The sequence below is a fragment of the Dermochelys coriacea genome, chromosome 1 (assembly GCF_009764565.3).
Source record: "Dermochelys coriacea isolate rDerCor1 chromosome 1, rDerCor1.pri.v4, whole genome shotgun sequence".
In the NCBI taxonomy this organism is placed as follows: Eukaryota; Metazoa; Chordata; order Testudines; family Dermochelyidae; genus Dermochelys; species Dermochelys coriacea.
This window is the reverse complement of record NC_050068.2, coordinates 96312810-96327610: the sequence shown is the minus strand read 5'-3', so window position 1 is coordinate 96327610 and position 14801 is coordinate 96312810. Positions and strand designations below refer to the sequence as shown.

At 37.3% G+C, this 14801-nt stretch overlaps 1 protein-coding gene across 8 annotated transcripts in view; it reads left to right on the top strand.

Annotated features, from left to right (window-relative positions):
• The window catches only part of ABCC4 (ATP binding cassette subfamily C member 4), a 199697-nt gene that overhangs the window by 32850 nt on the left and 152046 nt on the right, over positions 1–14801 (top strand). For all 8 annotated transcript variants that reach the window (XR_005295447.2, XR_005295451.2, XM_043504664.1 and 5 more), the window contains exons 5-8: positions 3858–3947; positions 5573–5736; positions 11268–11393; positions 12869–13118. Coding sequence is in view for 6 of the 8 variants with exons in the window: in XM_043504664.1 (XP_043360599.1) it covers positions 3858–3947; positions 5573–5736; positions 11268–11393; positions 12869–13118 (630 nt within the window). In the remaining 2 variants the exon portion in view is untranslated. The remainder of the gene's footprint in view (positions 1–3857; positions 3948–5572; positions 5737–11267; positions 11394–12868; positions 13119–14801) is intronic.

The following is a 14801-nucleotide window of genomic DNA, read 5'->3' as shown; positions in this document are numbered from 1 at the left end:
TTTATCTCCCATGTGAAGGGGAGGGTGAGAGGAGTCAGAAATGAGTTGAGTCCTAGGGTTTAGGCTGAAGAGGGTTTGCCCTGAGTTATTGGTTATAGTGAGAGTTCTGTGATTCTCTACTGGACCCAATTAAGTGCTTGGAGTGTGAGCTGGGGTGGGCAGATAGCACTCCTCTCCATCATTAAGTTACTAAAGTTGTGGCCTGTCACTTAATTCTACCCCTGTGTCTGCATATTTTTTCACTTACATGTGCTGATCAACATGTGGCAATCACCATCTAGGGAGAGGAGCCAGGTGATCAGTGGAACAGAAGCAGAAGTAGCGACTACCAGGCCAGAGCAGGCAGGGAAAGTAGCTGGGCAGCTCACAGGATGAAAAGCTGCTTTCGTCCATTGCTAGTGTGGCTCTGGAGAAGCCATAGCCTTACTAGCTGTCGGTAGCTTCTTTGTGGCTGGTGGTAGCCTTCAAGCCACCATGCTTCTCTCTACTTTTACCTCCCATGTAGGTAAGCCTGTCAAGAGAAATTTTGGGGCCCCAGCACATCATGTTCACTGCCTTCCCTCCCATTTCACTTTGTTTACACAAAACACTTTGAGGGGCCCCCTGACCTCAGGGCCCCAGTACAATAGTCCCTTCTTTTCTCCACCTCTTATCAGCCCTGCATGTAGGAACCATACAGAAGGTGGCAGAGGGGAGAATGTACTATTTATATAGTTAGGAGCTCTGATGGACTTAAATTACCTGCCTTCCAAATTTTTGGAACAGTGCCCTCCTCAGCCTTGCCTCAGAAATGAAGTTTAGGAGGCATTAGATATTTAATTACATTCAGATTGAATTTTAATCAATCTTTCTTTTTAAGAGGGGGAAAAACCCAACCTGTCCTCTGTTTTAAAACATGTAATATCCCCACATAAAGTTAACATTTAGATTACTCCTCTCTCCATCCTCATCTCTGGACTCCATAATTTATAGTAAAGTAAGAGAGAAAAAAGTAGGGAATAATGTCTCAGGCCTTTGGACTGGTGAATTGTTTTTTATGCACATATTTATCCTCCTCCCTCTTCTGATACCTTGGAAAATATCCTCTGGGAACTCAGTTCTAACATGGCACACTACTTTCTTGTACATAAACATATCTCTAAGGAATTAATTTACTATACTGATTATCATAACAAACTTTGTTTGAAATTCATGAAATATTTGTATAGCAAGTGTTGTTTGTTTCAGTGTGGATAATTCACTTGGAGGGCTGAAAGTTTGGAAAGGCAAAATGTTCACATTGTGTACTTTATTTCTAGGCATGATTAAATTGAATATTAATCTTCTTTCATCTCATAAATGTTTGCTTCCCAGGATAAAGGTTGAGGTAATGGTAGAACACCAATAAACTTGGCAATCAGTTATCCTCATTTGAGGTGTATGGGTAGGTCATACCTTTTATAAACCCTTGATATACAGTTTTGAAAGAAAAGCTGAATGCTAATTTCTCCTATACTTTTTTTTTGGCATTCATTAATATCTGTAGTAAATATACACCTGTTATACTAAGTTTCTGTCATTGGTGGCTGTGTGTCATTATGTGTGCTGGTTTTGTTAACCATAGTAAATGACAGATTCCTAGTACTGAAGTTCAAATGCTAGTTACTTAAATTTTTGTACTCCCTTTCCCTTCATCTGAAGTGATAGAAAACTAATTTTATCTGTAGAACAAATCATTGTCTATTTGTGTTGTTAAAACTCCAAAAAGATGTTTTGTGTATACTAAAAAGTATTAGTAATAAGATGCTGCACTCAGGAAGTTGGTTGCAAAGATGGGTCGAGAATTTGTCTCATGACTAATTCTCAGTCTGATACTGTAACCCAAAAATCATCGATGCATAGCTTCTCTTAAAAATAATTGGCTTCATTTTCTAAGGATTCTCTTCAGACCAGAATTAGTTAACCTGATTCTAAAACAAATCCTAATCCAGGGATTGATGTCAGTATTATTTAGATGGTATTTCTGGTTGGCAGGAGAGTAGAACTGCCTGTAACAGGGGGGAAGGAAATGGACAAAGGACCAATGAGCTCATATCTGAAAGAAGGCAGCATTTCAGAAGAAGACAGCAGTGGGAATAGGATTCACCTTAACTTCTCCATAACAATCATTAATGATTTTATGTAATTCCAACCTAGTTCCCGTCCCTCCCCCCCCGCCCCCAAATATAGCCCAACCGTGTGTTTACAAGGATCTGTAACTATATGGAAAATTCAAAGGGATATTAACCAATCTGTTTTTTGTGCTAGAAAGAGATAAACATTTGACAAATATTTCATTTCTATGAAATAGAAAAATTTCAAATCAGAGTTTCTTTTTAATGATGAGTTTAATAATCTGTAACTCAAAAAACAAAACAAAAAACAAAAAAAACCCCACCTTGGTAAATTTTCTTCAATCCCTCGAGAAATTTTCTTTTGCCTTTAGAGTAAATTTGGCAATTTTCAGGCCAAACCAACATTCCCAGTCAGTATTTTAGTGGATTGGGAGAGAGCTAAAATAGGGTTTTTTGATGGAACCTGGTTACAAGCTTAAGGCCATTGCTTGGTATTTGACATTGCCACTTCCCTAGACTTAGGTCTAGGCTGGTTCTTTTTGTTGGGAAAATGTAAATGTTTCTCTGAGATTTCTTTTATGACAAACATGCTAATTTGAGAGCAGTTAAGCTGCAAGAGCTGCCAGTGACTACAGGGAGGATTCTCCCCCACCCATACCAGTGGCAGAGAATGATAGAGTGAGCAGCAGGTGTGCTGTAGTTGGGCTTGGAGAAGGTGTACACAAGAGCACTAGGCAGCCTTTAGAAACTAAACTATTAATATGGGAAATGTCTGGCTGATTGCTTTCTCAGAGGAGATCAGCCTGAATCTTTGTAGGGTGGGGCTGCACAAGTGAAGCAGGTTAGCTGGGGTGCCTAGGAAAAGGAGGGAGAGTTGGTGAAATGTAACACACAAACAGAACTAATAAGACTTGTACCTAGGACCACTTCAGACATTTTACTGGTTGAATGGTGGTTTGTCTGTCTTTCCTATTTAGGCCCAGATCCTGAAATCAGTGAGACTACTTTGCTTGAAGTTGAGCACATGCTTATGTCTTTGCAGGATCAGGGCTTTCAGTTGCAAGCTCTTTGAAGAAGAGACTATTTGGAAAGCACCGGCAATATTTTCAGTAGTGATGCAATATAAATAACAACTCCAATAACTATTTGATCTGCCTCTTAAAGATATATTTCAACTATACAGTGGGCATCATTAAAAGTTTTGGCATTTCCCCCCTGCATCTTCATATTTACAGTACCCGTATTTTGGTATTTGTAGTGTTCTCTATTCTTATCATTGGAAGATTGGGGCAAAGCATCAGCTGGTCAAATTGAGTCTTCAGGATAGAGATTTCCAGTCTAGTTTTGCTCAAGTGAAGAAGGGATGCATGTGAAAGAAATGTGGGGGTTTTTGGTTCAGGTTTAATATTTTGCCATATTAGTTTCATGTTCTGAGTTACTTCTGGAAATGCAGAGGGAAATAGATTTTTAATGTCAATTCTGCTTCCTCCCCCCAATATATTATTCTATATGTGTTTTCTACTTCAGAGCCAAATCTTAATCACCAGCCAGTTTTTTAACTAAGGCGTTTAAACTGCAGTTCCAAGAATTCTCATGTGTCTTCATCTTAAAAATACCTCATAATTCATAGCTCTGATGCCAGATTTGTCAGCAGTACATCTAGGCTTTAGAAGAGACGATGCATCTATTCTGATACCATACAATGTGGTAGTTAATTTAAAATAATTTAAGAATGCTTGATTTTTTTTTTTTTTTCTATTTCAGGCACTTCGTCTCAGTAACACAGCTTTGGGAAAAACTACCACAGGTCAAATAGTAAATCTTTTATCAAATGATGTGAACAAATTTGATCAGGTAAGACTTATTATTGGTCTTCGTAAACAATTCTGGTAAGGAGATGAGAGATGGGTCCAAGCTGCAATATTTGAGGGGTAAGGCATATGAGGTTTTACTTTACAATCATTGCTTAGGCTCATAATTTAGTATTGATTTTTAAAGGTGGTTTTACCAAACATATTAATAGCAATACCCTCTTGAAATTGGAAAAAAATCTGTTTTCTTTTTGTGAGTAGATATTTTTGCTGTGTTTATAAACACGGCGTAGTGCTGGTGCATGTAAGTGTATTAAAGGCAACTCTGCAATTGATTGAATTATTTGAGATGCTTTTGGTTTTAGTTTTTAAAAGGTTGTGTTGAGTGAACTGAAACACATTTAAAACTCTTCATTTTAGCTTTTAAGCTGCAATTCAACCAGGATTATTGTAAAAACTGGGAAACACTTCCATGCTTTATAATAAGGTATCCTGGACTGAACTGATATCCGAAGGCAGTGTTGCTGTTGAATTAATAGGCAGCACCCTAATGTTGTGTGTGTTTTCCTAGAATATTTTAAATTTAAACAAAATATTTAAAAAATACCCCCACAAAAAACTACATTAAAAGAACATTATTAAAGTTGCAAAGTCAAGCATTCATAAGTTAGGAAATGCATTACAGTCTCTGATTACATCAGCACATACTATATTTTCCACAACCCCTATCAGTTTCAGTGCATAGGAAGAATGGAACTCACTGAATGAACAGGCAGTCAGTATTTTGTTTTATCCTCATCATTCAGTTGTGGCCCTAAGCCTTATTTAGTGCACACTATTCAAACTGTGCCCTGAATACAGATTATTGATTTCCTTATAGGCTCTGTGGTGATGGCCCGTGTGCAATATGTTCAGCAGTAGGACCCGTGGGAGGCTGGAGCATGCTCAGTGAGGATAGACTCCTCAGAGATTTAAACCTTAAACTCTAACAAGTCTCTGCTAAGCGTGTGATTTTTTTCCAAGGGTTTATTACTTGAGCAAATTTGGGTGGATTTTCCTGGAGATGGCAAAAGGCACATTTCTGATACAAAGGCCATTCCTTGCCACATTTCAAGTCCCTGCTCCAAAAGAAAAGGAATGCTAGAGCTTCTCAAAGAAAAGGCTGGTGGAATTTTTAACATGGGCAAAACATATTTTTCCCTAACCTTGTTCTCAGAAATAGCTGAACTGTTTTGGCAGACAATTATAAGTTTTGTAAATGAAGCAAGAAAATGACAGGACATGTGTTATACTCATGGAATTGTCTTGGAATACAGGATACTCTAAAGTTACTGATGCATAATTGTACAGTTTTCCCATTTATGCAAATGCCTGCACTCTAACTATCTGAGGATGCTGATTTTTAAAACCATTATTTGGTTCTCTCTCAATAACTGGGCTGTGAATCAATCTCCCCCCCCCCCCCGACTGCATACCATAATCTTTCTGCAGGCTTATTTTTCAGAATGTCTACCAGAAGCACAAAGCATGCAAAAATTTATATTTTAAAATTGAATATTATATATATTTATCTTTAAAATTTCCCTGCTGATAAGTGTTTTATTGTTTGTATTTTTGTCTTTTCAATTAATGCTAAAAGCTGTTTTTATGTCTTAACTAATTGTGCAGGTAACAATTTTCTTACACTTTTTATGGGCTGGACCACTTCAAGCTATAGCTGTAACTGTTCTTCTCTGGATTGAAATAGGCCCATCATGCCTTGCAGGAATGGCAATTCTGATTATTCTACTTCCTTTACAAACCTGTATTGGGAGGTTGTTTTCTTCACTAAGGTAAGGTAAACTTTTGTGGTGCACATTATCTGTGCTGGTTTTGAAAGTGCATGTGCTTGGTTGGCCTGATGTCAAAACTGCCATGGGCAAGGCCCTTCGTTCAATTTCCAATTGTTTGCCAATATTTTCAAAAAGTAGCACCTAAAATAAGAGATGTGATTTGCAAAAGTGCTGAGCATCCAGCAAATCCCATTAAAGTCACTGGGACCTGCTTAGGTGCCAAATCCTTTTGAAAATCAGGTTGCTTATTTGCTTGCCTACATATGGACTTGGAAGTCTAATATTTTGAAAAATCTTGACCTTGATATTTTGCTGCATGGACATTTAGGGACTGGGATTGTTGTGGACAATACTGTTGTTCCTTGCAACATGAAAAAGAGAGTGCCTTGGTTTTTCACAAGGTTTGACCGCTGAGGATGATGAAGATGTTGCAGTCAGAAGCTCTAAAAAGATTCTATGCAAGGCTTCTCATTTGCAAGAATGGTACCTGTGATTCAGGGTCTTGAAAGTGGGGAGAGGCTGTGAGGAAACAATGGGTTGGGGTGGGATGGAAATGGGCTCCTTAGGACTCCAGTAGTGGTGCAAAATTTGTAACAGGAAGATTTTTTACATATAATGGCTCTGCAGTAGCTTTCTAACCAGGATTCAGACCTTATGGCTCCCCCCATCCCACCAGCTTCCTCCCCCCTCAAAAAAAATCACATATTGCGAAAAATCTGATAGTTTTTTTTAAAACTACAGTAGTCTGATTTCCTAACTTTCAAACTTCTATAATGGCAAAGTTCTAGTAATGTGTTAAATTTAACAGATAACTTATTTTACAAATGTATTTTGTTTTAATGAAGCATTTGGTAGCTTTGTCTGAGAATGTTATTAAAGCTCTTTAATTTGTGTAACGAGTGGATGTTTGTGAGTTTGGCCTGGCTCTTCTTTGTGCCATAACCTGTTATAGTGTGAATAGTTTTCTACTTTGTCTTTATATAATAAAAACTATATGGCTAGGTACTGACGTTTTAATTTGTTTTAAGATTGGTTGAAGGTAGAATATTGTGAAAATAGTCAAACTGACATTGCTATTGCATATTGAGCTAAGCACTCAAAAGTCTGGAAATTACCAAATTTGAGTTACCCATAGAATGCTGTTCCTTGTGCATGTTCACTATGATACAGTCTTCAATTACATGGTCACTTACTATTTCTCAAATAATAAAATAATAGTTTTTTCCCCACAACTTTAGTTATACATACATGTACCATGTTTAATAACTTTTTCAGTCTATACACTTGCACTGTTTTCATTTTTGTAATAATCCAATGTAGCTTTATTGACTTTTTTTTTATATTAACAATCATTATAATACTTAGCACTTGCATAGTGCTTTTCATCCATAGATCTCAATGTGCTTTTCAAGGTGGTAAGCATTATTATCCCCATTTTACAGATGGGAAAACTGAGGCATAGAGAGATTAAGTGACTTGCCCAGGGTTACACAATGAGGTGAGAAATTATCTTCTCTAAATTATGTGTTGTAATAATTAGTCACTGGCCATGTAATATTCAATGTTTTTCAACCAGCAGCAGATCCTTGCTTAGGCTCAGCACAGGGGAAGGAATATGTGGATGATGAAGATACTTATCTGCACACATGGTGCGCAAGTCTCTCTTTGTTTGCAGTTCAGGGAATGAAGCTGAAGTAGATTTCAATCCTGCAATGAGCTATGTGTGGGCATTGAAGTGACTGGGGCTCTGCCTGGGCACAGGAGTCCAGCTGCGTGGAGCTAATTGCAGGATTGGAGCCACTGCTACAATTTGAGGTGGGCTCTGCATGAGAAGCTAACTTTCATTATTATGCAGCATTTTATACTTCTGCCCCAGTCTTGCAAATATCTATGCATGTTAGTAACTTTGCTCATGCAAATAGTACCATTGACTTCAAAGCCTATTTTTCAGAATGGGACCCTTATTCTGTAATGTCTTGAGTAAGACTAATTGGTGTACTTGTCATATAAATGACCTTGTGGTCTCTGAGACACTGTATTATATGGTAATACTGTTAGCCGCACATAAACATAAACATTTACAAAATGTATGTATTATACTGCATTATTTGAGAAACAGTTTGTGATCATGAAATAGAAGACTGTATTGTAAATATACGCATGGGAGCAACCTTATGATTGTGTGAGCAATCTTAGCATTATAATTTCCAGACTTTTTCAGGGCTTAACCATGTAATGGTAGCATTCTCTTTAAATGTACTTAAAAATGTAATTTTCTGTGTGATTTAAAAGAGAAAAAGTTAGAAATGATAAATTCCACTATTGGGCTAGGCACGACTCTTATGCGCTATCTCATGCACTGTGGCCGCTACCATTAAAACCAGTGGGAGTTTTGCCATTGGCTTCGAGTGTAAGCACTTTATGAGGACTATATGAGGGAATCTTTCATGCATAGTTTAGGAAGTCCATAGGAAACTTTTGGTACATTTCCTTTTCACACCTATATTTGGTGTGAGTACATGCATAGCACAACTAACATGTGCATGTGCTGAGCTTAGATCTGTTCTTTTTAAAAATCTGGGGCCAGGTCTTCTGTTGGTATAAATTGTCATAGCTCCATGGAAGTCAATGAGCTACTCTGATTTACACTAGTGAAAATCTGGACTCCAGTGTGCATGTGCAAATATGACTTTGCAATGAGTAATAACTCATCCAAATAAAAACTAATTTTCACTGAAACTCTTGAAGATGCTCCCATTGAGGACTATTAGCATAGGAAACTTAACTTTCTGTCCTCGGCCCCTCCAAGAATGTCTGCACAGTCAGCAGGAGCCCATGGCAGTGAGCCTCTGAGCCCAGGTTAACCATCTCAGGCTCACTGGGCTCATGCTACCATTCTAAAAATAGTTGTTTGAACAGAGCTTTTAAGTTGTGTGTAGGTCTAGAACTCAGGTTCTGAAGCTTACCCTCCTTCCTAGACTTCAGAGTCTGAGCTGCAAGTCTACATATCTGTGTTTAGTGTGGAAGTGCAAGCCCCGCGAGCCCGAGTCTCTTGACCCAGGCTCTGAGACTCACTACTGAGGGCTATATATATGTACCCTCACTGGGAGAGTTTAAAAACCATAAAAAGGATATTTTTTAATTAATTTTTTAATTAATCTTCCTGACATGAAACGAGTGACTGATACTATATTGTCTTCCTGTGTTCTACTAGCAAGTTTACATTTGTTTACATTTGGAAAACGTAGTAAACATAAAATATTGATAAATTCTTATAAAAGTTACAGTAGGGTTTATTTTGATACATCATGTACTATATTCCTAAGTGACATGGTTTTACAGATATCCTGTCATCTCTAAACACAACTTTTATATGAAAGGAAAATGCTTTGCAGGATGGCTTCTTTGGCTATGCATACACAAGCCTATTTTCTCTGAAATATCTCTCCAATTCCAACAGTAGTAGCAATGGTTGGAGCACCAATATAGAATGTGCTGTCTAGCCCTGATGTGCTAGTGCCTTGTCTACACTAGTGCTCCAATAGATTCTGCTGTTAGTGGAGCTGTGCTGGTAGTAGCAACAGTGGAAAATTTTAGCACATGATGTGTAAAAATAAACCCTACTATAAATAAGAATTTATTAATATTTTATGTTTACTGTGTTTTCTTTTCTATATGAATGAATTCAATATGGTTTTAGAATAATTTAAAAATAAGGAACCATTTCATACATACGCAAAAATGTGTTAATTTTTCCCCAGTTTAAATTGTGACTTTTTACCATTTAAGAAGCTGTGGTTTTTTTTAATTTGTTTGCCATGATAAACTTGGACCTTAGTTATAAGCAGAGATCCTAATTTTCTGTGATAACAAGAAAAATGAAACCAAAATTCTCTGATTAAAAAAAACATAAGTCTGTGTTTTTCCACAATTAAATTAAATTAAATTAAATTAAAATAAAACACTATTCCATAGTTTCCCTAGCCACAATATATATAGGTATCAGTTGAACACAATATTTTATTGATATAGAGGAACCCCTTTTATCTAGTCTAATTGGGACTGGGGCCAGATCAGATAATAAATAATTTGGATAATCTGGAGAGCCTCAGCCCTGTGTGGCAGGGCTGCAACTTCAGCTGAAGCCTGAGCCACGCTGCCTGGGACTGACAGCGGGAGCCCTGTCTCCTGGGGTTCGGGCTGTCAGTCCTGGTTTGGTTAATCTGGAGAGCTGGATAATGGAGGCTTGGATAAATTGGGTTCTACTACATAGGTTTTTATTCACAAAATGTAAAAACTAAAGATTCTCTGTAAAAATGCAAATTCCACGTTTTTCCATGGCAAATGGATGTCTAGAATCCCTGGTTATAAGGAACAGGAAATATGGGGTTAAAAGAGATATGCTTAATGCAACCTAAACAACAAATCCTGCTGTCATATTTTATACAGTTATCAATAAATACTGACTGTTTCTCATTGTTTCCTGTTATCACTTCCCTTTCACTTTTGTACCAATTTTTTATATTATTTCTGGAAATATCCCTGGTGATTTTAAGTTGTAAAGTCTGGAAATATATGTATTTTATAAGAAAATTTCTTCCTTACAATTCTTGCTTTCAGTAGGTAGGAATTATAATAGATACCCACTGTCCTTTCCTGTAGTTTTAGAGATGGTCTGCTTTCCCTCTCGTATTGTCCTACTGCTTCTCGAAGAAACTGCTGGTTTTGGTAGTTGTTAACTGAGTTTATACTACCTGCTTGTGAGGTACCAATAGCTCTGGATGCAGAATATTATTATATTTTAAGCTGATCAGAAAACAAGAGTTCGCATTTTTTCCCCCTTCATTTGTCAAAAGAATTTAATCTTGATGACAATTTTCTCACCAGGTCTAATTATAACTAATTACATTTAGTGCTCAATATCGTGAGTTATGTTGTGCTTCAGGTAGAATTAGCCACAGAAGTAACCAAGATATGGTCAATCCCATTCATTAACCTCTTCAGAAGAGCCTCTTTCCGCACTTTGTGTTGGCAGAAAAAGCAGTTGCTTCAGCATACAGTCTTGGAGAAATGCTTATATTTTGGCATTTTCAACTCAGATTATTTACTTCTTGAATGTCCAGTATTTTTCCTTCCCTTTTTTTTAATCTTGTCTTTTAAATATGTTTGGAAAATCTCTATTATATTGTATATTACACTTGATGAGAGGCATTTTATTTATCGGGTTGTCTTTTTTATTGGCAAATATTCTTACTCTGGTCAAAATATATTTCATTTATTCTTAACCATGCAAAAATACATTATCTTTTTTAAAAATAGGGCATATAATCACAGTGTCTGTATATACAGGTTCATGCAGTGCTCTGTACTCCTGGTGTATACAAATGCTAGGCTATTCACTGGAAACTGCATAAATGAGAACATATAACCCAGGTTTTTACTGCATGTCAAAGTTTTACTGTACAAGTGTAACAGTACAGATTGAACAGTCACTTTTGTTGTGAATCTGAGAACTTTTATTTTAATTACAGGAGCAGAACTGCAGCCTTGACAGATATCAGGATTAGGACAATGAATGAAGTCATAGCTGGTATGAGGATAATAAAGATGTATGCCTGGGAAAAATCATTTTCAGAACTAGTTAGCAGTATAAGAAGGTAATCCATGTTTCACTGAAATTTATGCCATGGTATTTGATCTAAATTCATTTAAGTTTTTGGATTTGAAATCCAGAAATTTCCTAGAATCCTTGTATAGCTTTGTAGTTTTTTTCTTCACCTCTGCGTAAGAGGTGACTCCAATGAGAGACTGCTGAATTGGAATTAATTTGCAAACTGGATACAATTAACTTAGGCTTGAATAAATATTGGGAGTGGATGGGTCATTACACAAAGTAAAACTATTTCCCCATGTTTATTCCCCCCCCCCCGCTGTTCCTCAGACCTTCTTGTCAACTACTGGAAATGGCCCACCTTGATTATCACTACAAAAGGTTCCCCCCCATTCCCTGCTCTCCTGCTGGTAATAGCTCACCTTACCTGATCACTCTGCTTACAGTGTGTATGGTAACACCCATTGTTTCCATGGCTGCTACTCTGAAACCTTTCTCAAGGGTGGCACTCTGCAGTTTAACCAGTCTGGGGCTATCTCTCTGGGCTGCGATCCCACTGTTTCCCTAACTGTTTGGTATCTGTAAACCTTTTCATTCAGGAGCCTCTGCCTGTTGCTGTTTGTGGTGGGAGAAGCAGACTTCCTGCTTGCTGCAGCTTCTGTGTCTCTCCCTGCATTTCTGTCAGTGCTCTCTCAACCTCCATATTGAATGACTAATTTATAAGTGAAAACTGAAGATTTTGAAAATAAATTTTAGTTTGGAAAACATATGCTCCAGCAACCCTCAGATCACTATGGGGAGATGAATTAGGTGAACAGCCTTGTATTCCTATGAACTGAATCGGTCCACCCAGCACCGGGTTGGTAGTGTAATGGCTGGCAGAATAGCTGGTACAGAGGTCACAGCTGTGGATCACGGCTGTCAGGAACTAGATCAGCAATTTAGGAATAGGGCCCAAATCCAGTGAAGGAACTGGAACAAGAACAGGGAACATTGTGGGGCCTGTGATTCAGCCAGAGGAATTGGCAACGAACTAGCTACACAAATTCATTTGGACCAGCATTCCATAGCTGAATTCGTATATTTTTTTCAGAGTTGCATCAGTTCCTCAAAGTGATGCTTTGTATCCTGATTAAATTAGATGCAAGAAAGCACTTCATTTTGCTCTTTCTCCTTTGGAAAAAAAGTAGTCTTATTTAGAACTTCCCTTTCCTATAGCTGTTGGTGAAGAATCTTGCATTTAAATATTATTCTAAGCCCTATTTAGAAGCTCCTGTGTTATTGTTTTATTTTGTTACTATTTGCCAAATGCAATACTGTTTTAGCAATCATTCTTGGGTACATTATTTTTAACAACATGTATCCTTGCATAAAAGCAATTAAAACATCCCAACAGTTAACAACAAAATGCTGAAACTGGGTATTTTCCTGTTATTAAAAGAAGTCCATGATGAGAGTGAACCTGTGTGTATGGTCTAATATAGTCATAGCTTTGAAACTATTTTGTGTTGTGTTTTTTAGGAAGGAGATTTCCATGGTTCTTAAAAGCTCCTATCTTCGAGGATTGAACTTGGCATCGTTCTTTGTTGCAAGCAAAATAACAGTTTTTATGACTTTCATGACATATGTCCTACTTGGCAATGTTATTTCTGCAAGTCGGGTGTTTGTGGCAGTGTCACTATATGGTGCAGTGAGACTGACTGTCACTCTCTTCTTCCCTGCGGCTGTTGAGAAAGCATCTGAGGCAATGATCAGCATACGACGAATCAAGGTACACTGAGAAACTGAGAAATTTTTGGATTTAATGTTTGATGGACATATATACTGTTCCATCAATATTTTAGTGTTGCCAAAACAAATTTTTGGATTTAATGTTTGACTTTATGTTGTAATTTGTAGCGTTTTGGATTTCTATGGCATAACCGAAATAGAATATCCCATTTATTTGTATACAGTACTTTTGAAAATATCTGAATTACACTACAGTACTCTAAAGTACAATAGACCTATGTTTCTGGGGGTTGTGGGGAGGTGTTACAGCTTCTTTTCTGTTATATTTCAGGAGAGAATTCATACTAGAGAAGTACTTGCTTTAAAATTCAACAGCTATGTCTCTTGAGTTTGCTTTGAGTAATATTGTAGTATATCACATTGCATCAAATACTTGTATATTAATTTTCTCTGGAGATATAAGGAGTTACACGATGTTGTTTTATTTAAATATTTACTGCTAACTGCAAATTTCTTATTTTTCTTAAAGCTGCAACTATATTTTTGTGGCTAAATTCTTCCCTTTAATGTGGAGGCACCAGTTGCAGCAGGAACTCAGTGTCAGCATATCCTCCTCAAAATTACAGCACTTAATTTTTGAAGTGCAGAATTAATATTTTGAGAATTTAGAAGGCTATTAATTAGTTTGAGTTAAAATTTAATTAAATACTGGGTCCTTTAAGGAAATTTTAGCATCCTGTCTCAGACCTTTTTTGGTCTCAAATGGTCTTGGTAATGGAATAACAAAGAGTGTTCAAACTTCCCATGTAGTGATAATTCATTGAAAATTTAGGCATTTGCTAAACTTGAAGAAAAAGTTTAGGATTAAGTGTCTTTTTTTGCCAATATTCTTCGTAACTGAAAGTTTCTTCCTCAGCAGAGGGGAGAATGTTCTATTGCTCAGAATGCTTTTTCAAAATGGCTGCCATCTCTTATTTTTCTCAATGGGACTGAGGCAACAGGTTGCCTTTGGCGAAGATGGCCTACCGCCTCCGTGGCTGCTCCTGTGCTCCTCTGCTCCTCACAGGCTCCTCTTTACTTGCTGATGACAGAGTTGGCCACCATCTTCTCTTGGGACAGCTTGGCTTCACTCCTGTTGGGAACAATGTAAGACAGTGGCCACTTTGAAAAAAGGCATCTTAGCTGTGCAGCTTTTGGCCTCAGTCCCATTGAAAACAATAGGAAAAGAACTCTTTGAAAGAGGTCAATTATCTTTGAATTTCTCCAGAGGAGGAGATTTCATTCTTCAGTCTCTGCTTACAGATAAACTTCTAGTTTCCATACTTAACCTAAGTTAATCCTAGGTGATACTACTCTTTCCTTTGATAATGGTATACCACTGCACAATAATGTGAAGTTGAATTAGTATACTGTGTTTGCAAACATAAGCTCAGAAAATTATTAGCAGCTCAGCTACATATACTTGTGTGGCCAGATCTTCTAAAAGTTAGCAACCTGTGTATTCTCATGGGTGTTAAGGGCTGATTGCTTGATGCTGCAGAATGTACTGGCATGGAGATGATCTGCAATGAGTCCTCTGTTCCCTTCCTATTATTGAGCCTCATAAAACTATAATAATTAAAAGTAAAATTTTCAAAAGTGCCCAAATCTTGTTTTCAAAAATGATGAGCACTTAGTCTAAATCTTATTGACTTTCAGTGAGACTTAGGAACCTAAGTGCCAA